At 46.0% G+C, this 22,717-nt stretch overlaps 1 protein-coding gene across 2 annotated transcripts in view; it reads left to right on the top strand.

Moving 5' to 3' along the window:
• Window positions 1-22,717, top strand: part of adgrl1a (adhesion G protein-coupled receptor L1a) — a 95,683-nt gene that overhangs the window by 22,068 nt on the left and 50,898 nt on the right. For both annotated transcript variants that reach the window (XM_034594265.1, XM_034594266.1), the window contains exon 2: window positions 18,968-19,138. In XM_034594265.1, coding sequence (XP_034450156.1) covers window positions 19,069-19,138 — 70 coding nt within the window. In that variant the 5' untranslated portion in view covers window positions 18,968-19,068. The remainder of the gene's footprint in view (window positions 1-18,967; window positions 19,139-22,717) is intronic.

Here is a 22,717-nt window from a genome sequence, read left to right as displayed (position 1 = left end):
AGCCATGTTGAATGAGGTTAGGTGATGTCGTGCTGGTCAGGTGACGCTCGGAAGGCCCAGCTGTCACGGAGCAGAGGGAGTCCCACAGGAGCGCCAATCTGTCATCATTATATTAATGACACGCGTAGCACTGCTAGCAATGTCATCTCTTGTGTGTGCCAAAGCTAACGAGCAGCTCCTTAATTGTAAAATTAATTGAAAAACATTTTGATTAGACCACCCTCCCCACCCCGGGCCTCCTCCATCTTCATCAGCTCCCCTTTCACTCCGTGTCGCTATCTTTCAATACCCCTGCTCGTGTCCCTTTTCCTCCCAGGCCCGGCAGCTCCAACAGTCACGCACTATTCTCGCTCTCTTTTCTCTGTCTCCTCCTGCATTTGCATCCCTGACCTTTACCTTCTTTTTCATCTGTGCTGTTTCTCCTTCAACCCTTTTACAACTCGCCGACACGTTCCCGATCCCACCATTTTCTCCTCCCCTCAACATACTCATTTTCTACTATCTGTCACTCTCCTCTTTCGTTAGGCAAATTACAACTCTTTTATGTGCTGGATCTCCCTCCTCCTCCTTCACTCCCTCCCCTCCCCTTTGTCTTTACCCATCAGGCTCCCCTCTGCGCTGCTGTCTCTCTTGTCTTTTCTCCTCATGTCTCCATTACTGTCTGTTATCTGGCCTTGGTGTATCTGTGTGCCTGTGTTTGTATGCTGTGGTGGAGTTATAAGGGGGAAGGAGTTATTAAAGTGTCCGTCTGTACCCAGCATTACTTTTCTTTACAATGTCCTCACTCCCCCAGAGCTCCTTATAGCCTCAGAGGCTGGTCAGTCTGTCGTCTGTGACTCTCATTCACACACTCTTTCTCCTTCCCTTCTCAAAGCTCCAGAACCAGAGGGAGAGGGTGATAAGGCTAGTATACATTTCTACTGGTCTTTTATTCTCAAGGCTCCTCTCTCATCTTGGCTCTCCTTCTGCCTCTCTCACTCTCCATATCTCCCCTGTGTGGACCGAGGTCCAGTTTATCATTCTGCTACAGACTCCATGGCAAGATTCCTGGCTTTTATGTAATTGTGCTTGTGCGTTCACACATACGTGTGTCCCTTCTTGCACAAGTCATGATGTTAATTAATTAAATGAAACATTAGGAATGGTGGCTCCCTCTGTGTGCCTGAGAGCGAACTGTATGTGTGAGGGCAAAACACAAGGTGTGAAAGAGTGAGAGTAGGCCGGGATAATGGGAGCGCCAAGGCTCATTAATGTCACCCGTTGCAATAATGATACGGACAAAGAGGAGACATTGATCATCAGCGGACAATCAATGATGGGCCGTATCGATCGGAACAACAGTTTGTCACCATGCAGATCGACGTCCCTGCAGGACACCAGGCTCCCGGGGGGCGGGTGTTACTGCCTCACCACAGGCGTCTATGTTCATTTTTATTTAAGAGGAAAAACAAACAAATACCGTTCTGATAAATATCTGTTTTTGTGCATAATTAGGTAAACATAGCTCCTGGTCGATAGGAGAACATGAATTAAATCTTCCTCGGTGAATAATAAGCTCTAAATGTGGGTATTGAGCAGCACAAGCGCACCGGCAAATTCTTCACCTCAATAACTAATGTGAGAGAAGGGAAACATTAGAGGATATTTACCCACACTGTACTAAATCAGACGCCTGCTTGAGAGCCCTGAGCCTGCCCTCTTTTTCTGGCTCCCTGTCCCCAGTCCACTCCCGCTTGCCGACCCAGACCGTCTTGGAGAATAGCCGGCAACGAAGAAAAAGACAGCAAAGTGACTGCAACACCAGGTGGAGTGTTGCCATAGAAACGCAACGTCACAGCTCCTAAGCGCAGATAACACATTTGATACCATTCCATTCATTGTGATTCCCACATCCGAGGACGGAGCGGGAACAGGTGTGATCAACAGCTTTCTTGAATATTAGAAGGGCGGTGTGAGGCGGCGTGAGGCACCAGGAGGGACAGTTTCGCTCTGAATTTAGAGGGGAGCTCGTTCTGCTGTAATGATGAACCTGGGGAAAGAGCATGAGAGAGAGAACCTTGTCACCAGCATGCAGGGTAATGCAAAGCGTAATAAGGCGGTGTATATTTCGGCACAGTTGCAAAGCACACTGTAGTAGTTGGTTTCCGATCTGTTACTTCCTGCTTATAGCTATTTAAAATCAAACACTGTTTATTACAAGTGTTTGTGAAGTGCGGACATAATTACTGTCTAATTCCTCCATTCACACCATCCCCTTTCCCCCTTTCTTATTTTTCAGTCAAGCGAAAAAAGAGGAGATGCCAATGTTGGACAAGATGTTGAATGTGCTCCTCTTCACATGTGTGTGTGTGTGTGTGTGTCTCGGCCCTGAGGCAGATCACCAAACAGCTGTGTGTTAGTGCCAGTGAGTGGACATTTGGTCCACTTGACCCATAACGCTGGCACGCAGGTTGGGTAACGGCGTCCAAGTCCTCTCCTCAAATCCTCAGTCCATCCGTCCATTCGCCGCTCATTGTTCCCGGGGCAGCAGGCGATCCCAGCTAAATACTGATCTGCCTGAATGGGCCCAGGTGCAGCAGGAGGTCTGTCCCACTGCCAAATGTAGTGCTTCTGTTTCCTTTGGGCTCATAACAGGGTTGTGCTGCTCTCTCTTGCTTCTGGAGGGATTGAAAAAAGCTGCAGATGCAAGTGTTTGATCAGTCTGCCGACAACGGGAAGCAGGGGAGAGAGTGAGACTAAAGCCCCTAAAGAAAACAGAGAGAGATATTGAAACATCAGAGAGGACAAAAAAAAAAGAAGTCCGATGAGGATTTTGCAGGAGTGGAAAAAGTGATAATGGTAATGTTACTGTTTCAAAAGTGTTGTGCATCTCTGGGGACTCAGCAGAAATGGAGTGGCGGTCTCGTGGTAGGGATGGACACTGCAGTATGCCTCCAGCTGTCCTCTGGGAACTGTGTTTGGTGCGGATGTGTGTGCCAGGGGTATCTTTAGAGAGGCTCGCTGCAGGGATCCCTTTGGGAGTGCAGGAAGGGGAGGGGATGGCGGGGTGCTCCGGTTTCATGTCTCAATCAGGAGAGCTTCAGGAGTGCCTCTCGAGGCTCAAGTAGAAGCTAACGTCCATTTGTAGTGTATTTAAAAAAGAATGTCTGCACTTAAGGGCTACTTATTGCTTCACGTACAACCAAACAGAGACGGTGAACGTGAGTAGATGCATACAGTATGTAAAAGCGTTGGTGCATTCAGAGACTGACACATAACACGGCAAACTTCTCTCTCTCTGATTCTCTCTCTCTCTCTTTGAATACCCTTGCTTTCTCATTCACTTTATGTCTCCCAGGACAGTGCTCGGAAATGTTGAAATGGGGCCTAACCCACCAAGCAAAGAGGGAGAGTCGTTTAAGCTAAGTTAAACAAGGGCACTTAGATTTTAAAGGGCCATAATCTTCAAAAAGGGCTGCTTTAAAATCAATTGACAAGACATATAAAAGATAAAGACAGATTGAGAGGAGGAAGGTGGAGTTGTCGGCAGTTAAGTGACTTATTTTTATGAATGAACATTTTAATTGAATGTCATTGACATTTGTTCTGTGCGTGCGCGTCGTGGCTCACGTGCGTTTGTCCACATCTCCGGGTTGGGGGGGCTGTGTGCATGCATGAATGTGTGCGTGTGTCTGCTGGGCAGCGCAGGTGGGCTGGATCAGTATCCAGAGCAGCACTGAGCCAGTGATTCAGTCTGCACAGTTTGGGCCAGAATCCAATCAGGACAGCCATCTGGTGACCAATCAGGGCCCCGAGCTGTGATGTCACAGCCACGGAGCACTGGGTTCCATGGGAGCCGGGAGAGGTAAATGCCATGAATCACATTGGAGCTCTGTGCTGTCAAAGCTGGGCAGTGGGGCCACGGAGCAGGCTAGCAGGCCACAGCTATGTGAGCATCAGCACTTTGAATGATGAGGTGTGAGGGGGCAAACTGTGCCGCTGACCGGGATGCTGGGTCACCGACACCAGGCTGTTGTGATTTGTGTGGGCACCGTTATGTTTGTTCCTCTCCACCAGTAAGCTGACACTGTTGGCCTGTATTTAAACACCTTCGCTATTCATGGTAGGCAGCCATATTACCCACAGGGGTCACTGTGGAAGTAAGAAAGCTATTCGTGGTAGAGCAGTTTAATAGGCATATCTTTACAGTAGATGCCGAGAGAGTTGGCACTTCTCTCTTTGTTTCACTACGCAGATGTTGGCATGAGGATGACATAAGCTGTGTCTTAATTCAGGGGTCACATCCTTTGGGAACCAGTCTACGCAGCCAACGTTCTCAACATCCTTCATCGGGTGCGTATAGACCGGGTTGGCCGAACTGAAACGAGAGACGGTCATGGTTAGCTTATTGCATCAACAGCTTGTCCCACCCTCACAGCCGTCGCCTAGCAACAGAGCTACGGATGAAAAATGTCTTTAGTTGATTTAAAACGTTGAAAAGATGTTTTTTAAATTTCAAAAATAAATTCTTCTGACGTTTTTGCCTTAGTTCTTACTTTTTCGAAAAACAGTATGTCACAGAAGCGTAATGAATCATGGGATATGCAGGGCCGGTAAGGATCCACCTGGTGGAGCCCCCGTTGTTCGGGGGTGGAAGGACACATTTGTCATCCGTATTTGGAGGAGCCTTTGTACTGGGACAGTCTAGTTGCCCTTACGTGATGCAATCGGTCTTCAAATGCAGCCTCCGAACGCTGCTTCCCCCGAAATGATGCACTGCTGTCCTGTAGCCGGTGTGATTGAAAGTTCTGTTAGGTCTAATATTCCATTCCTCTGTGTGAATGCCTCTACCATTTTAAACTGTCTGGAGGAGCTCAAGCACAATCTTCAGCACCCTGACCTGGACCTAAAGTGAAAATGTTCCCAGCTTTCACACCACAGGACGGGGGTGGTTGCAGACAGCTGCGTGACAGAGAGAAGGAAGTCGCAGGAGTCCAGCTATCAACACTAAAAGGCCGTCTGCAGGGCATAAGAGGCAAATAGGGACAGTCTGGTGAGAGAGAGTCTCGGTAAAAGTTGACCTTAAAAAGCTTCCCAGCACCAGATATTGCTGTAACACTCAGGCCTGTGAATATTTCATCAGCCCTAAAGCGAGTTGTAGAATATAGGCGGCAGACGATGGAGGTACAGCTATAGTAGTGATCCAGTGCTATACTGTGAAGTTTCATATTATGTCTCTGGCTATATAGAAAAAGGGGGTTTACACATATATGGTAGCAAAGTTCAAAATAGCCTGCAGTATTAATGCAAATCCCTCAGTCGGGATGTACAGTAGCGTGGATAGAGGAGGGGGGTGGACTGCTTTGATTACTAAAACCAGTTAAATCCACCCTCCTTCCCTCTGGTGCTTATCTGATCAGTGGAGAAACCAGATAGCCCCTCAGCATGGGATTTAATAACAAACACAGGCTATAAGCCATGTTCAATAGGCATGACAGGGATAAACATCAGTGGGAACACGCAACGTATTGCCAGTCTTGCCTGCATACGAGGACAGCGGGGGTGAGATGAGTGCAGTGGCTCTACAGCACGTACATACGTAAGAAAACAGTGGAGAGCCCTCGAGCTGGACCTCACACGCCGTGCAACAAAGAGGGAGAATAAAAAAATTAGGAGGAGATAGAAAGAAAAGGAGCGAGAGGTGGAGGCAATCATGCAGAGAGAGACAAATCTGAGGGTCTAGCGTGGAGGTGCGGGAGGTGGGAGGTGTGTGTGTGCAAGTTTGTATACTCAGTGTGTGTGTGTGTGTGTGTGTGTGCGCCTGCCCGCTCTGCCACACTGGTGACTTCAGGTGTTACCTTCTTAGACAGAGAGATAATTAGAAATGTTAACACTCACTGGAGCTTGTACTTCTATGAATTCTCAGTTTCTGTCTCTCTCTCTCATTTGCTATTTCTCCCGTCTGTCATAAATACGAACACACACACACTCAAATTCTATTATCTCCCTTAGCCTGTGTGTTATGAATGACACACTTAAACTCTGGAATGAATTGGCCATGCAGCAGTGGATCACAATTAACGCCAGCGCCAGCATCTGTAGAAATAATTGTCACAGCTCAATTTTAATGTGCTGATGACCCGTTTTTCCTACTTTTAATAAGAAATGCGTCTTTTAGTTTTTGGACATGGGGATTATTCTTTTGTTTAGCGAGTTTGTCTCAAATTTGATATTTCATTAAAATACCTAGAGTCAGTTGTTAATTACCATATCCTAAGGAAGGAACGCTGAAAAAGGTGAAACGAAATTACAGATGTAAAATTAATCACATTTACAGCTGGAATAATCGGAGATGAATTAAGGATGGTAAATAACGGTTGTACTTTATTCCCTTGAAAAGACATGGAAAACATCTATGTTATAGGCAGTCAACAAACAGAGCGCGGTTTACTGAAGCAGGAGCAGGACATTGTTGAAATTCTGACAAATGTCTTGGCTCAAGGAAAGAGAGATACCGAGAAAGACATGTTCACTGGAGTGTTTCACTTGGAAAAATGAAAAGTGACAGAAAGCTGACAGAGGGATGACAACCTTGTTTGTCCTTTACTGGATGATCAACATGTGTTACGCGGATATGGGTCCCCAAGGTGGACACGGGTGGCTGATACAGAGTTTTCCACGCTCCGCTGGTATCCCTCTACCTTTGAATTAGCATCCTCACTCCGCTTACTCAGCTAGCGGCACAAGCTGTGGAGCTGTGTCTGAGCGGCGGCGATAATGAAACTGCACACCGTCGACATCATTAAAGATAATCTTGGCTCATTTTGTGCTGGGACACGAACAACAGGAGGAGCACATTTTTCCAGCGCAGGGCACATAAACACCTTCCTACTCTAAGTGGATCTCACCATTCGCCGCGCCACTGGTGTTTGGTTGGAGGGATAAAGAAGTGCTATAGGTTGCCCTGCAGGAAACGGATCCCAGGTCAAGGCAAAGGCTTGTCTGAAGGCATCTCCAGCGTGTGTCTAATTGAGCGCTGTGTAGTTAATTGTTGTGCGTGGGAGGGGAGAAATCAATCTGTTTTCTCACGGCCGTGACTTCAAGGCCCTGGAGTTAGAGATTGGAGCTGGCAGACACACACATGCACGCACACGCACATGCACAGCTCTGCCAAGAAGAACCCCAAACCCAATGCCTCGCAAGCACAAACTTGCACATGCAGACCCACAACCTTCCTCTATTGGCACACACGCCTCAGAGGAAGAGGATGTGCATGAGGGGTTATTGAGTCAGGGTAAAGTCAGATCCATCTATCGATCGGCTGCTAGCTGAGAGAGGAGTCAGGAACGTGAGACCTGCACAGGTCAGAGGGCCAAGAGACTGAGGGGATGACAGACGGTAAAAGAGAGACAGAACGAGGAGGAGAGAGAGAAACCCACACAGCTTACAGCTAGCACCCCCCCGCCCCCACCCCCCACTCCCATCCTCTCTGAATGCAGAGCCAGCGTTCCGCTTTGATGTGGATATTCACAGAAGCTCTGCTCGGCTTCGTGAACATTAGAACGAGATTTCTTCAATTTGTAACTTGGGTCAGTGCCATATGTCAGATTAATGGGAGAGAAAGAGACTACGAGCGAGTACTGACGGCAGCTAATTGTTATCCTTATCTTTTTATCTGTATCCGTTGCCATAGATTATTCTATACTTAATGTAGAATATATATAATGAATCTACAGTGAGCCACCACGTCAATTAACATATAAATGCCTTCCACAAATAATGTGTTGATTTGCATATGCAGATAATCAGCTCATTAGCTTGCATCTTTAAGGGTGTTTCTATTTATTACTGGATGCTGCTGTCAGTGAACGCCTATTTGCGTTTACATTTTACATCTATAACTGTGTGGAAAACATAATGTTTCCTTCAATGCAACCGGCTTCCCCCGCAGAGAGGAAAAATCCAGCGCTGGTTTAGGGGGAATTTGCAGCAAGAGTGTCACCTGAATAATTTACTTTTCCTTTCAATGGGATCAGAGCCCCAATTCACTTCTGATCTCATTCGAACCAGCGGTGTTCCTTTCCCATTGGCCGACAGCCGCTGGTGGAATGTCTGAAAGCCCCTCCTTGTTTGCTTGAGTTATTTATTTTCACCAAGTCAAAAACTCGTCCATTATTTATGGAAATGAAGCAAAGTGGGATCTGATGAAGAGATGTGAAAATAGGATGGGAACTGCAGAGGGATGGTGGGAGCATGTGAGGAACGAAACGGTGGCGGTGGGAGGGTTGTGGCGTAGATGGTGAGGTTGAGGAGAGATAAGCAGAGGGGGGGAGGGGCGATAAGGTGGATGAGTACAAACAGTACTATCCTTCACTTGGATAGCAGAAGCAGGCGCCATGAGATGTCTGTTGATTCATCTCCCTTTATGCGCTTGGTTCCCTTTCTCCGCCGAACCTTTTTACCCGAACAAAGGCAGACGCAGGGAGTGATTCAGAGTGACCAGACGCCCGAGACTCCCGGAACGGAGAGTGGGAGAAAGGTCACATGAAACAGGAGGCTCCGTAGAGACCGCGAACTAGAACGAAATGTGTCGACGAAACCGATGTTCCCAGGCCTCCGGGGGCAGGAAGAGATAGAGGGGGTGAAAAAACGAGTATTCAAAGAGAAATAAAGGGTTGGTAGAGGCAGAGCATTTGAAGGCGTGTGCGTCTGTGTGCACATGTCTCAAAGCGCAGTCATTACACACAGCGCACACACTGTAACATGGTTCTCGTCAATGTCAGCTTGGATCGGCTCCAGCCCCCCTCCCCCATGACCATCAAAGGATAGGCGGTATAGAAAATGGATGGATGGACAAACTGTAACAACACAAAAATATACAAGTGCGTGTGCAGCGAATGCGTCGGAGTGTTCACATGTTCCTGTTCTCGTGTGCGTGTGTGTGTGTGCGTGTGTAGCTTCAGTCTACAAACGGTGGCGTGGGAAGAGGTGGTCGGCACACACCCTGCGGATCCCCTCCATGCACTGATGGGTGTTCACCTGGTGTGGATCCTGGCAAAGCGTTTCCAGCTCTGTGCTGCTGGTAATTAACAGAGGCAGACAGTGGAAAGCAGCACCTGTTACAGCCTGACTGACTGAGGCCCTGAGCTCTGGGCCGTGTCTCCCACTGCTCCTCTCTAATAATCAGACCGCCGCCGCCCATCCACCCCTCTTTGGGACCTCAGCATGACTGTACTCACTTGTGTGTTTGTGTGATGATGTGTGATGTTCAAAACAGGGGAAAAAGGAGGCGGATTAAGAGGAGGTGGCGACAAAGCCGGGGAGATGCTACAGTGATGTCAATAATTGCACCGGTAATGGTAGCTTCGCACTTAGCCCGAGGCCGTCTGTGTGGTTCTGAGCGTTAATTCCCAAACATGTGCCTGTGCTGAATATTTACCTGTCCTCAGTAATAAACATTTACACAGGCGGCTGTGTGATGATTTTGCTATTGTTGTGCTGGAGACTTGATCTTACTCTTACAGCAGGAACATGTCAACAATCTATTTTCACCACCTCTGTTCAGACTTATTTATACAAACACCAGCTTTTTTCCCCCACTGCCCCGATACAGTTGTTTCAAATTACAGATACAAATGAATAAATGAGGTTTTCTTTTTTTGGGATTTAGCTGAACCAAGTGGCTGCATGTTTGTGTCCACATGTGTTATAGGGACGTTCATAATTAGCTGTTAAACCGTTTTTTAGCAATTAGTTTAACAGTTGAAAGAGATTTTAACTGCTAGAGATGTGCTCACAGAGGCTGGGACATTGGTACCATCTGATCAGATATGCTCTGCTGTGGGTCTCACGGTTAACAGACTGCACAAGACCAACACCATGTTGGACATGTTGCTGTTTCTGAATAATAACCAGCAGACAAGCTGTCCACCATGCTGAGGACTGATGCAGGCCTGGCCTCTTTATGAGGGGTTGATTACTGTGATCGCCCTCTGAAGTGTTATTCCATGGCCTGCCTGCCTGCCGAGGATGGTAAAACCTTGGATGTTTTAACGGTCCCCTCGGCCCACCAAGGCTGCAGGATTTCTCCTGATTCTGCTGATGGTCAGTGTAACCTTGATAGACAGGTCAATGTGTTTATGAGAGAGAAAGAGAGAGGAAATGGGTGATGGGTGACTGCACACAGCTCACTTTTATGTTATCACGAGAGCTGTAAAAACAAATGTTTGGATCATTGTGAAACTGGGCTAGGACAAGTCGGTCTATGGCAGGCTGCCACAGTGTTGTAAAAATGTTGTAATGTTTTTACAGAATTGCACTGGTTTATCGTTAATGAGCGTCTGCTATTGGTGAGAAAAAAAAAGTCCCAAAGACGTACCCAGCATTGACTTTATTTGATTTCTACTCAGTTATTCCTGAGTAGCTGTGATGACTTTGACTATTCTGCACTGTATGTGGGACAGCATCAGTGGGTCTTCGTATACTGTGTGTGGGGGCAGCCCATATGCGAGTGAGACACAGGAAGACCAAGAGAGGGAGAGATAAAGCAAGTGAGTGACAGCCATGTTTTAGAATTGGGGCATGTCAGCCCGGCCTGCTGTGTCAGACTCTCCTGATGCCCACTGCCCATCCTTAAGCTGGATAACCTTGGCAGGCAGATTGGGGTCACCACTATCAAATTAGATACATCACCTAAACACACACACACACACACACTCACACACACACACACACACACACAAACACACACAGACTCACACACAAAAACACACACACTTACACACAAAGTTGCACTACACAAATCTTGGAGATGTTTATTCGGGAAGAGAAGACATGTTTGCATCCACATGAACAGGTAGGCAATATGGTGATATTGATAACTATCTTCATAAATGTCAAATTATTATTTCTTTAATGTTTAAAGACTATCACTAAAAAAACATCTGAGAAACTCCAGGTACAGACGGTCAAGGAAATTTGCTAAATTGGGTTCTCTACTGCCCATCTGTCATGATGAGAGAATGCACTGGGTGGATAAAAGTCCACATACACTCATCTGAAGATTAATTTATGTGCACTCACATTAAAAGCTAGAAGCAAGAAGTGCTCAGAATGCAAACTGCTCTATGCATGTGTGATCCATTCATATGTTAGCCAGTGTGAAGCTCTGGTATTAGTGGTTGTGTTCACAAACGGTGCTCCTGTGTCGGAAATCTAAACCTGGAACCCGGAGAATTGATCCAATATTGACACCATCCTAAGAATATCACAGATTTAGTAGCTTTTAACAGTAAAAAGCATCAGCTGACTAAGACTTGTAAGTTCTTACTGCCTTTGAACACATCACAGCACCCCAACACAATATTTACTAATAATTAAACACATAGCAGACATGAGATACAGAACAGTTTGAACTGTTTATCAGCACATTATATAAATCCATATGTCTCAGTTCTGTCTGTGGTCAGTTGGATCCCTTTGGACTGAATCCAAACCGGTGTCTGCGTGCAAAGCGTAGATCCAAAAAGTGGCAAGTTGAAGATGTGATGGAATAATTAGTCGATGGTGCCACTGACACAAAAGATGGATACTTCCATTGTAAGGGTCTCGGCAATGAGATGAAAAGAATGTCAACCTATTTTTAAATGTCACCGTCTCTTTTTGTTCTGAATCCCTGCTCTACTTTGTGTCACAGATCCAAACTAGGTCAACATCACATGTGGCGCCCCGATGGGCTCCTCTGTGCGGTGAACATGTGGGAGTGTGTGCATTTGGGCGAACATGTGTGCAAATGCTTCAAGCCGCGATCACCACACACACTGACACCAACACTCACTGAAAGAGGCAGTTCGTGAATCCCAAAGGTTGCTAAACAATTCTCAGCTCAACAATTTCCCCCACGCGTAATTATTGTCTATCGTGCCCAATTAGGAGTGAGCATGCATTATCTGCAAATTATTTAACTCTGTTGCAGGCTCATTATTACACAGAGCTTTGAATAGAGTGTGACAGCAACTTTTCATGTATCCGTCTGTGTGATGTGCATCTGTAGTTAGTATTTAGTGTGTGTGCACTCTGTGAAGGCTTGGCTGTGGTGTACTGTAGCACAGTGTGGCAGGGTTGCCCTGCTGGAGCTTTCAGATTAATAGACACTGATAATAACACACACACAACACACATCGCTTCTGTCCTTAATGAAGATGGATCTAGCGGAGCCTGGTGGTGCACAGGCACTCGGGGTGGCAGCTTGCCAGTCACAGCAGTGTGACATCTCAATGCAAAGGGCGGGAGGGAGCAAGATTCACCAGAGAGTTCAATTTCATAACATTATCGTGTTATATCATAATCCATTGTTGGTGGCTCATAAGATTAACGTCAGGGCCGGCAGTTATCACTCTTGTTTTTGAGACTTAATGGTCACAGTGAATTATTCATTTCCTCCTATTGATTTGCGACGCAAGTCATGCTGACAAAGTTGACAGCGCAGGTTGACTGATACTGAGTTTATCTAATTTGAATGTGAGGTTGTGAAGACGTTAGGAAGAAACGGAGGAGAGAGCATGAGATCAAATGTGAAAAAGCAAGAAAATAGCCAAAGTGCAATGGCAGATTCAGCTTTCTGTCTTCTACGTGTTTTTCCTCCAGATACCTATGTTCGAAATTGATGTTTCTCACCTCGGTTGGTGCAAGGTTGCAATTTCCGGACTGAGCTGATGTACAGCTTTTCGGTGACTGCCACACGTCGTGGTGGTCGGAGGTTTTGATCCCTGTAACATATTAGCAGCCATTAGAGTGGAGCTGCAGCCAGTGTTTGTGTGACAAGACAGGTGGGCAGTGAGGTCACTTCCTCTGGCAGCTGTGGCGGGCATCACAGAGCAAGCATTGATGGGTGGTGGCGTTGCCTCCTGTTGCATCAGTTATAATGAACAGTGACAAGCGCTCCACCGCCACAATAAATCACAGGCCACACTGGAGACACTGAAGACCAGGCCGGGGAGCATGCTCTCGCTGCTGCGCGGTGTCACCGCTGATGAACAGACAGAGTGGGCTGGCTGGCTACAGGGGCAGACCATCTCAATCACTTATTCACAGATTCAGCGTCGTTATCACTTACCCTTCCTCTGATTAACACGTGCAACTGTCACTCAGGAATATTGGGCTGTTATTGGCTGCTTTATCTGCAGCGTCTCTTTTTTGAGAACCACTACTGTTCCCGGAAACATATATAGTTAAAGTGTATAGACTCTAGAGATGGGGAGGTGTGTGGGTTGGGGTTTGTGGAGAGTTGCAGCTGAGGGCTGATGCTGAAGCTGAAAAAAGTGCTACAGGAGTGTCTATTGAATAAAGCGAGTGGGGCTCTCTCTTGTCCCCCCCCCCCCCCTTCCCTTTGCCTTTACCTCTTTGACAGCCACACTAGCTCTGTTTGATATCCCTCCGCTGTGTTCTGCAGCTCTGCAGATTCCCTTGTCTCATTTGCATTCCCTTAAAGCACACTTCCATTAAAGTCTCCCCCAGTTTTTTGTTTTTTTTTGTCTCTTCTCTCTTTCCTTCTGTTTCTTCAAATAGGTCTTTTTTCCCTGGGTTGCTGTTTTGGAGGGAGCCTTATTCCCTGTTGACTACGCAGCCTATCCCCACTCTCCCTGAGTCAGTAATCAAACACATTGGCCCTAATACACAGGCCATTACAAGAGCTCTGATGTTCCATCTGCACACAGCCGGCACAATGGTGTCATTATATAAACAGCCCTGCTGCTGCAGCCAGCGAGATGCTACCACACCAGGCTCCGGCCTTAACTGACCCACCGCAGTAAATGGAGACGTGTTGGGATGATCTGACCTGAATGTGCTTGTGTAGTCGCTGCTCGCTTAACAACATTATCCATCCTGAATGAATGCTCCGGCAGTGTTAACATTACAGTAGGCTATCAGTTCTCACTATCGCTGAGGCCGTGCAGGGTGTTGTGCATCAGTGCACATGCAATGGAGTCAGGTTTTTGCAAAGGAATAATATCTAATGCTATTACGCTGTCTTTGGTAGCAATAGCCTAACCAAAAAGGATTAGGGAGATTAGTGATAGGCCCAACTGGAAGATAACAATAAAGAGGGGTGGGAGGGCAGCGGTTTATACAGGCTGCTGTCATTTTTTTCCACCGCAGTGACATTGGTTTGATCTTGTTTTGGCAGCTGTCGAGCATACAGAGGTAGGATTGCACAATTTGTAGAAAATTATGTCAAACTTGTTTCTGGAGTTATTTGTTTTTTGCGACATTAAATATGAAAATGGCTCCTGTTGTTTTGAAATGCATAGAAATTTGCCAGGCCTTGTCCTTGTTGTCACTTTTAGTTTTCAGACTGAAGCAAACTCTTTTCTCATAATCAGAGTGATCTGATTCCACACGCTCTGTTAATCGGAAATTTTGATACACACACACTGCATGAGGGAGCGGAGCCTGTCCAAATGATCGCCGTGGCTAATTTTAATAATCATCGAGTCAAATTCAACTGTCGTACCTGAGCGTCCTGGAACGTGGATTTGACAGTGAAAGTGTCGTCTCCCGCTCAGCGAAGATCGTTCGCAGATGGTGATGGAAATGATATTTCATGGTATGTCTGATACGTTTCGAAAGGGAAAGTCTGATAATTATATTCACTTTGGCGAGTGATTAGTTTTATGGTGGTGAAGAAGTAATTAATGAATTCTATCTCATCCTCAATTATTGTTACACTTCCTTGTATTGCTCCCTCTTGCCCAACTCAAGAGAGTACAAAAGAGTATCGAGTGTGACAAAGCTTCAGCAGCAATGAGTCAGAGGGAGAATTACTTAGAAGCCCCCAGGCAAAGCATAGGGTTTTGTCATTCTCTGCAGTCTGATCGAACTCTAATACTACATGGCCATAGTGCTCACTGAGTCCAGTGACATTTTCCTCTGGAATAAAGTGATACCAAATCCCGAAAGCACCAATGTGGTGGTTTGCGGTTTATTCCGGTACAAGCAGATGCCATTTGAACTGAACTTTTACTTGATTACAAACATTTATTGCAGCAGTTTACATCACTGTCTGATTTCTAAGTGAGATGTGATTACCATTCACTTTCGCACGCTTGTCAGTTGCGAGGAGCCAGTCATTTCCTTCCTTCGCTACTCAACCAGCTATTTGTTGTTGAAGCATCTGAGGTACAAACATCAATCCTAACAGCATGGGAAATGCGTCTGCTTCATCTTTAAGATGCAAAACCTTCTCTTTGCATGAAGAAATTGGCCGTCATAATTTATTTACTGTCAAATCTTTAAATCAATCATGAGTGTTTTTCCAACCAAATGGATTTGTGCACGTCTGTTTTCACTGTCTCCCCCCCCCCCCCCCCCCCCCCCCCCAATTTCCCTTCATCATATTCACTTGTTCGTGCAACATACCTCATCTTTCGAATGTAGTGAAATGCTAATTACGATGTTAGAAGTTCCCAGATTGCGACTGTGTGTGCGCAAAGCATCGTAAGCAAACATTTTGTTGGGAATGCACTTTCAAAGCTGCAGTTTTTAGTCCAGTCAGTGGTCTGCTTCTGCAGCCTTCCGACCACTCAGTAGCACACATCTACATACGCACACCTTGAGTCGACTTATCATACTTGTGTTTCCCACCTTGATATCAGATTCCCCTCGGTGGGAGAAGGAGCCTGCAGCCGCACCAGCTCTGAGAGTCGCACCAGCTTTTCTAATTATGCGGCAAAAACTGTCAACGTAAACTCTTTGTTCTCCCGCCTTTTGATTATGCCCGGGTAACGTTCCTAAATGCCTCTTTCTTCTGCACAGAAATTATTTGCATGATGGGGGAAACTTGAAAAGTTCTTGTGACAGACATGCACAGCCTTTAACATTACCCCCCACCCCGTATTAAACAAAAAGGACGTGTGACACCATGTTCTTGATGAGTGCGCCTGCAAAAGCAAACAGATCCTAATGATCGTGGTGATTATCGTAATGATCCAATAGAGGTGGATAATGAGGTTATTTGCTTTGGATCAAGGCAGACTGTAAATTAATAGCTGGAGAAACAGAGGGTAGCAAGATGACAGAGCTGTATACTTAAAGTGTCGCTCAGACAGCCCCATGTCTGTCTCTTGTGTAGATACAACTGACTGTCATTTGGCCCTGTCTCGCTCTTTCTCTCCTGCTCCCCCGCGTCACCTTTCCACCAGTGCGGTGAAATTGCTGTCCGTTCTCCCATTTTGTGGGCTCTGGTCTCTTAGGGATATGATGTTCAGCTCTATTAGAAGAGGAACAGTGATGATAATAATGGTGGATTAGATCAGTGCAAAAGGTCAGCCTCTGGCCTCGGGCGTGTAACATCCTCCAAGCGGGGAGACCGTGGAGGGCGAAGACACCCATCTCACACCCTCCAAAGACTCCTAACCTTCTTCTACCCAGAGGCACACTGACTCATAGACAACGGCAGAAGAAATACATTCTGCTCTGCCATTACTTTCTGCTTTCTTACTTTTCCTTTGCTTTCCTCGCTGGGCTATTTTCAGCCCTTTCCCCCTCCCACTTTCTCTTATTTATTCTTGTCATACAGGAAACCATCCATCCCTTACTTCATTTGTTCCTTGCTTCCTTCGCTCCTACTCAGAATGCTTGGTGCCTCCTCTCTTTTTGTTCCTTCATCCACTCATTCCTTTGTTTCTTCTTGTCTTCCACTTTGGCATTCATCCATCCATCCATCCATTCATCCTTCATTCATTCTCTTCTGCCATCCTAGGTACTGCAGTTGAGTGTTGTGTAATGCAAGCTTTCTTTTTTGTCACAAAATAAAATCAATTTATCCACCCTGCACTTTTCTCTCCTCTCCTCTCTCAACCTACCCTCCCTCCCTCCCTCCCTCTTTTTCCTGCTCTCCCTCCCTGGCCCTCCTCATCTTCTGAAACCACAGGAGAGCTATTGTTGAGCAGAACAGACAGGAGCAGAGTCAAAAGAAACAAGCGCAAAGACAGATTTTTCTTATTAAATCCACAAAAGTCGGAGGAAAAGGCAGAAAGCCAAAGGCCGGTCACTGCAAAGGAAGGGATCACGTTTTGAACATTAATAATACAAAGAGATGGAAGGTGGGGGTGGGTTCGGGGGCTGGTTTAGGCCGTGAGAAAGAGAGGGGCAGTCGGGGCCTCTACAGTACCGCATCACGTCTATTGCTATTTGTTTGATGCTTTTATACTTTGTCTCACCCGACTCCCCTCCGAGCTTGTGTCCTTTTCTCAGCTGCTGGTCATAGAGGGTGGTAGAAAACAAACTCAAATTAAGGCAAAGGCTGCACTAGTGCAGAGGTTGTGTGTGTGTGTGTGTGTGAGTGTGCGTTGTGCATACGATAGAAATAAACACTGTTGTAAAGTGCAGCCGCTGTGGAGCCGCGTTTTATTCTGCGCTCCGCTTTCGTTTTCTCTCCCTCCCTTTTCCCCCTCTCACTGTTGCTCTTGCTCTTGCTCGACGTCATCCAACATACTAATCCACACAGAGACACCCAGGCAGGTCGGTGGCTGCGGGCCGGGCGTTGCCACTGGGGAGGAGGGTAAATATCAGAGAAGGTCAGGGAGAGGGAGGGGTTGGAGAGGTGGAGGAGAAGCCAAATCAGTGTTGACGACGAGAGGGGGGTAAAGCTACCCAGTCACTCAGTTCCTGCCATCTTGGCTGCTGGGATAAGAGAGCTTGGCCATGCCTGTATTTTGCCGTGTGTGTTCCAGAGTTAAAATAGCAGGATGAAAACATTTAAAAAGTGGAAACATAAACAGAGTTCTTTGCCAATTTAACAGTATCATTCTAAGTAGCTCATTTTTAGTGACGAATGAAGATTACACACCCATTGTTCTTGATTGTTGACAAAACATTTTCAAAATTATAAATAGCATATTTTCCACACATCATGAGAACATCAAATATTATTCTGCAGTCGTATGGAAAAATGCTTGATCCAACTTTATTCCAATTTTAATGAATTTTCCTCTCAAGGCTGAACCACTGTATGAAATGGAAACCAAACTTCTGTAAGGGGGTCAAGCACTGCAGAGTAGCTGAGTGTGTGTTTGTGTGTCTGTGTGTGATAGAGAGTGAGCTAGAGGAAGTGCATGAATGCTTAATCTATTATATTATGCCCTTCTACAATTTAAGTTAGTAGATCAATCAAATAAAGGGGGTAGACGGTTAAAGAGATCAGAGGAAATCCTCTCAATACCCACATCAAAAAAACATAGAAAAACACGCAAATACAAATAAAATCCACTCTGTCTGTTTCATCTGCAAACTCACCAGGAGAAGTACTCGCACGAACAGCACCATCTCCACTGTTTTCTGTCTCTCTGCCCCTGGAGCGGAGGATCAGGCTTCACTGTCAAAAAATCTGAGCTGAAGTTCCACATAGTGATTTATTTCATTAGGCAAATGAGAAGTGTGAGCCCTACGGCAATGCTCACTGCTTTTCACATCTCTGTGTGTGTGTGTGTGTGTGTGTGTGTGTGTGTGTGTGTGTGTGTGTGTGTGTGTGTGTGTGTGTGTGTGTCCCCGTACGCAAACACACACACATAAAGAGGGATGAGCTTATTTTTTTTTTAGATGTTTAATATTGCTCTGTTAACAGCCCTAAAACGTATGTAGCATGTCTGGTTCAATCAAGCGTTCAAACACTGTAGAGTGATGGTAGTGGCAACAGCTGTTGCCATGCCATCCTGCACAAAATGGCCTCAGATCTCCAGGTCTGATCATTCTACCTGACCACCACAGGGGGAGCCTCTCCTCTCCTCTCCTCTCCTCTCCTCTCCTGATGCCATACCAGTCATGAACAGCTCAGTTATATTCCTGCAATAAAAACTGAATAAATTAATCAACGTAGTCTAATTCAAATGCCACACTGAAAGGGGGAAAACATAATTTCTCTTTATAGACTTTTTTTTATTTGGCAGAGAAATAACGTTCCTCTGTCCTCTCCACCCCCCTCTGTCTACAGGATCACCCTCAGGGAGGGTGTAAGCTGAGGAAGTGCCACCCCACTCACCTGTGCCTGTGAGCCGCTCCGCTCTAGCCCTGCCCCCCCGCTCAGCCTCCAACATGGCTCTTGCAGTCTGGATCATCTGTACCTGCGCTGTAGCTTTCAGCAACATTGCTCCATCCTCGCAAGGTATGTGATAAATATTGATATTGTGTGTTGTTTTTGATATGATCACATTAAACTCATGTCTATCTGCCTTTAAAGTTTATCTGTAGGTTTAACTGTTTATTTTATACACAGTGCAGCTTGTAACGTTGCACATGTTCACTGTGGCCTGTAAGTGTCCCCACCAGGTTATTGCAAATGAGCATGTAATATTTATATGCTAGCTACGTGATGAAGCTTCTAAGTCTATTGACTTGCTGACCAGGCGGGAAACGCTGCACTTGATTAACCGAACTGTCTCTACAGGAGGCCCCGAGGTGGAGAGTGTATGTGTGAATGTCAATAAAATTTCTTGTCATCTTGATGTCAGTTGGAGCGTAGCGAGCATATGAGGGGGAATCCGTGCATGTAATGGTGCCATATGTGTGACCTCCTTGAATGTGCCACGTACCATACAATTTTTCATTGTGTGCGTGTGTGTACTTGCTGTTGTAAGCCTGGCAGGTGACCTGATTGGGTTGAAGTGACAATGGAGGTTGTGTGTGTGTGTGTGTGTGCATCCAAACTGTTCATGTTTTGTTGCAGTTGTTAGACTTTATGCCTTATTAGTACTGACATCCATAAAGTTAACATAGTTTAACCAGGTTTTATTCAAAGTCATGTTATTGACGTGTTCTTATTTGGTGTTTGACCTTGATGATGTACCTGCAGCTTCCTTTTACCATTTCAAGCAACATGATGTTTTTATAAATTTCAAAATAAGACCTGAAGGTGCTCAATAAAAACATGCTCTAAATCCTAAGTGTTGTGCGAAAACCAACATACCTGAGGGTTTTCTGAGGAGCTCACAGAATTGCCAACGTTTACAAAAACTTCAGCCTCTGAAGCAGATCGAGACGTTATTAATACAAAAAACACCATTTGACAGCTTAAACATTCATTGTAAATCGCTGCCTTTTCCCTAAAGTTATAGAACATTGTTTGATAAACGAATAAAGCGGCAAACTCGCTGAGCTCCCCCCTCATCCTCCTCTTCACACATGTTTTCTACCGATTGAGCCTTGGTCAGCATCGTCTGGGTCTGAATCATTGTTATTTTCATCAAGGAAACAAAGATTTAATCTGCTTTAATATCACTCCTCCTGTGTAGATCTTGAGCCATCATCTGAATGAAATATCCCTTTCCTGCAAGTATTTCAGTGAATCAGGGTGTCACATGTCTTGAAAGTGATGACATCGTATAAAACAAATACAGGTCTCATCTGACTCTAAAGGGAGAAGCTCACTTGCATCACGTCTAAATGGGTCCTTGCCCTGATTCAACCAATTATTTACTGTTCTTTGTTTACATGCACTAATCTTGACTGGTGCATGTGTTTTCTTGCTAAAAGAAAGTTAGTTGGTATGGAAATGCAGAAAATTTGTTTTAAATTACACATTTTTTTCTGGGTGGTATATCCTCCCAAGTAAACCCCATCTCCCATCTAAAAACATGACTCAGCGCCCGTGTGTGCGCACATCGGAGGATGTGTAGCAGGGAGGGAGCAGGGATTGCATCGGGAGTCAAAGGGCCGAGGAGGGAAAGGAGGGACCGTTGGCTGTTGGGTGTCCTGCTTGTGGCCTGCCACACAGACAGCATCGCACCATCTGTTGTATGCTCTCAGTCAGCTCTGTGCCAACCGGCCGCTGGGTGATGGACAGCTAGGATGATGATGAGGAGGAGGAGGAGGAGGGGGGGGCATTAGAGAGGGAGAGGCAGTGTTGCCACAGGGAGGAGCTAGTGACGAAGCAGGAAGAGTTGAAGAAACTGAAGGAGGGAGGGTATAATTAAATTGTGTGTGTGTTTGTGTGTGTACATTCGTCAGCATTGGTTGTATCAGTCCCTCCATGTAAGCTCTGATTGACCAGATGCGGTTTTAATTTGAGTAGGTGCTGTTTTTCTTTTTTTCATCTCTATTTTGGCTGCTTTCGTAACACTGGTTTTGTGCAGCGCACGTTCTGTTCCATCAGACACCTTTGGCCTCTGGCACTGTGTTGCTTTGTGTTTGTGTGTGTGAGCGTGTGTGTGTTTGTGTGTGTGTGTGTGTTTTGAAAATGAGTCTATCCATGTGACCTGACACCGCGGGAGTATTAATGAGGCATTAATAATCAATTGACTGTTATCTGTATTCGCACATGTACAACATTTGGTTTAATTCAATTACTGAAATCTTTTTGTATAATGAAACCAGGTCCACAGACGTGCACATTGACACGTGCTCTCAAACACCCCCACACCGTTTTTTAGCTGCTTATAATTTCTCACAGTCGAATTTTGGCTGAGATGTTTCCTCTCTAATGTAGTGTGACTGGAGAAGCAGGGAATAAAAAAGGAGGAAGTAGAATTTTAGGATGGGGGCAGAGTTTTGAAGTGACGAGAGCTGCTGAAATCACTCTCGGGCTAATCAGAGCTCATTTGGAAACCTGCAGGATCATCACACATGGCTTCACAGTCTAATGTGTACCCCTGCGCTTCCTCGGTGTCCCCACTAATCTGCTGTGCTTTAACCTCGCTTTACTCCTGGCTGCACACTCTAATATTTAGCCTGAACACTCGCACATTTATTCTCCTCTGGAAGCAGCTCTTAAATGCAAATGTTCCGAACCAGCATGAGCTTTGTACACATACTCCTTACCTGCTCCGTTCTGTCCGTGTCCCACAGTGAACATTCATCCTTTTTAAATCACTGCTCACTTTGCCTTTTTCTCTTCTAAATGCTGTGGCGGCCGGAAACAAACGCAATAATTTCATTCACGAATGCGAACTCTTACAAACCTGGGCAAATAATGTCATATTCACAGCAGTATATACACAAGTCCTCCACTTGCCCGTCCCGGCAGGCTGCCTGACAGACTGACACGCACACCCTGACAAACAGAACGTCCCGCTGATTCCACAGAACGCTCGAGAATGTACAACCCAAACGCAGTGATGTTGCTCTGAAAGCCCATTAGGCCTGCTTAATGTGGCAGGCATTGCAGGCAGCTGCGCCGTACATGATGATGTCCTGACACAGAGCTTTTATTTAGCACGGCGCACAAGCATCTGCATGTGTGCGTCCTGTATGTGTGGCTGTATTTATGTGCACCAGCAGTGGCAGCTCAGACCATAATAAGGCTATTTGTGGGTTCTTTTGGTCTGTAATACGTGTGGTGTGTGTGTGCACGTAAAAGTGTTATGTATGTGTGGGTGTGCACTGTGTCCATGAGTGCATCTGATTGGCTCTTTCTGTTATGTGTTCTCGTGTCCAGATGGGGGACATGTGGGCATTTGTTTACGTGCATGTGTGACAATCATATCAGGATGCCAGTGCCGACTGACTGGTGGAATCTGTTCACATCTTCCCCGGATTTAAGCCTTTGCTCTCAGATCAGTCGCGTGGAAAGGCCCTTGGTCCTTTAGTGCACACGCAGACATTTTTATCCGTCTTCCCTCCTCTCCCTGGCTTTTTTTCTTCTGTGCCTTCTCCCCAAGCTATTATTTAAGGATGGTGGACTAGCTGTTTTTACACATCTTCTCCACAAAGTGCTCTAGTCTCTTGACTGTCCTTGGATGGTGACAGA

The sequence above is a fragment of the Hippoglossus hippoglossus genome, chromosome 8 (genome assembly GCF_009819705.1).
Source record: "Hippoglossus hippoglossus isolate fHipHip1 chromosome 8, fHipHip1.pri, whole genome shotgun sequence".
Classification (NCBI taxonomy): Eukaryota; Metazoa; Chordata; class Actinopteri; order Pleuronectiformes; family Pleuronectidae; genus Hippoglossus; species Hippoglossus hippoglossus.
The sequence above is the reverse complement of the archived record's forward strand: the minus strand, read 5'-3'. Positions and strand labels throughout refer to the sequence as shown.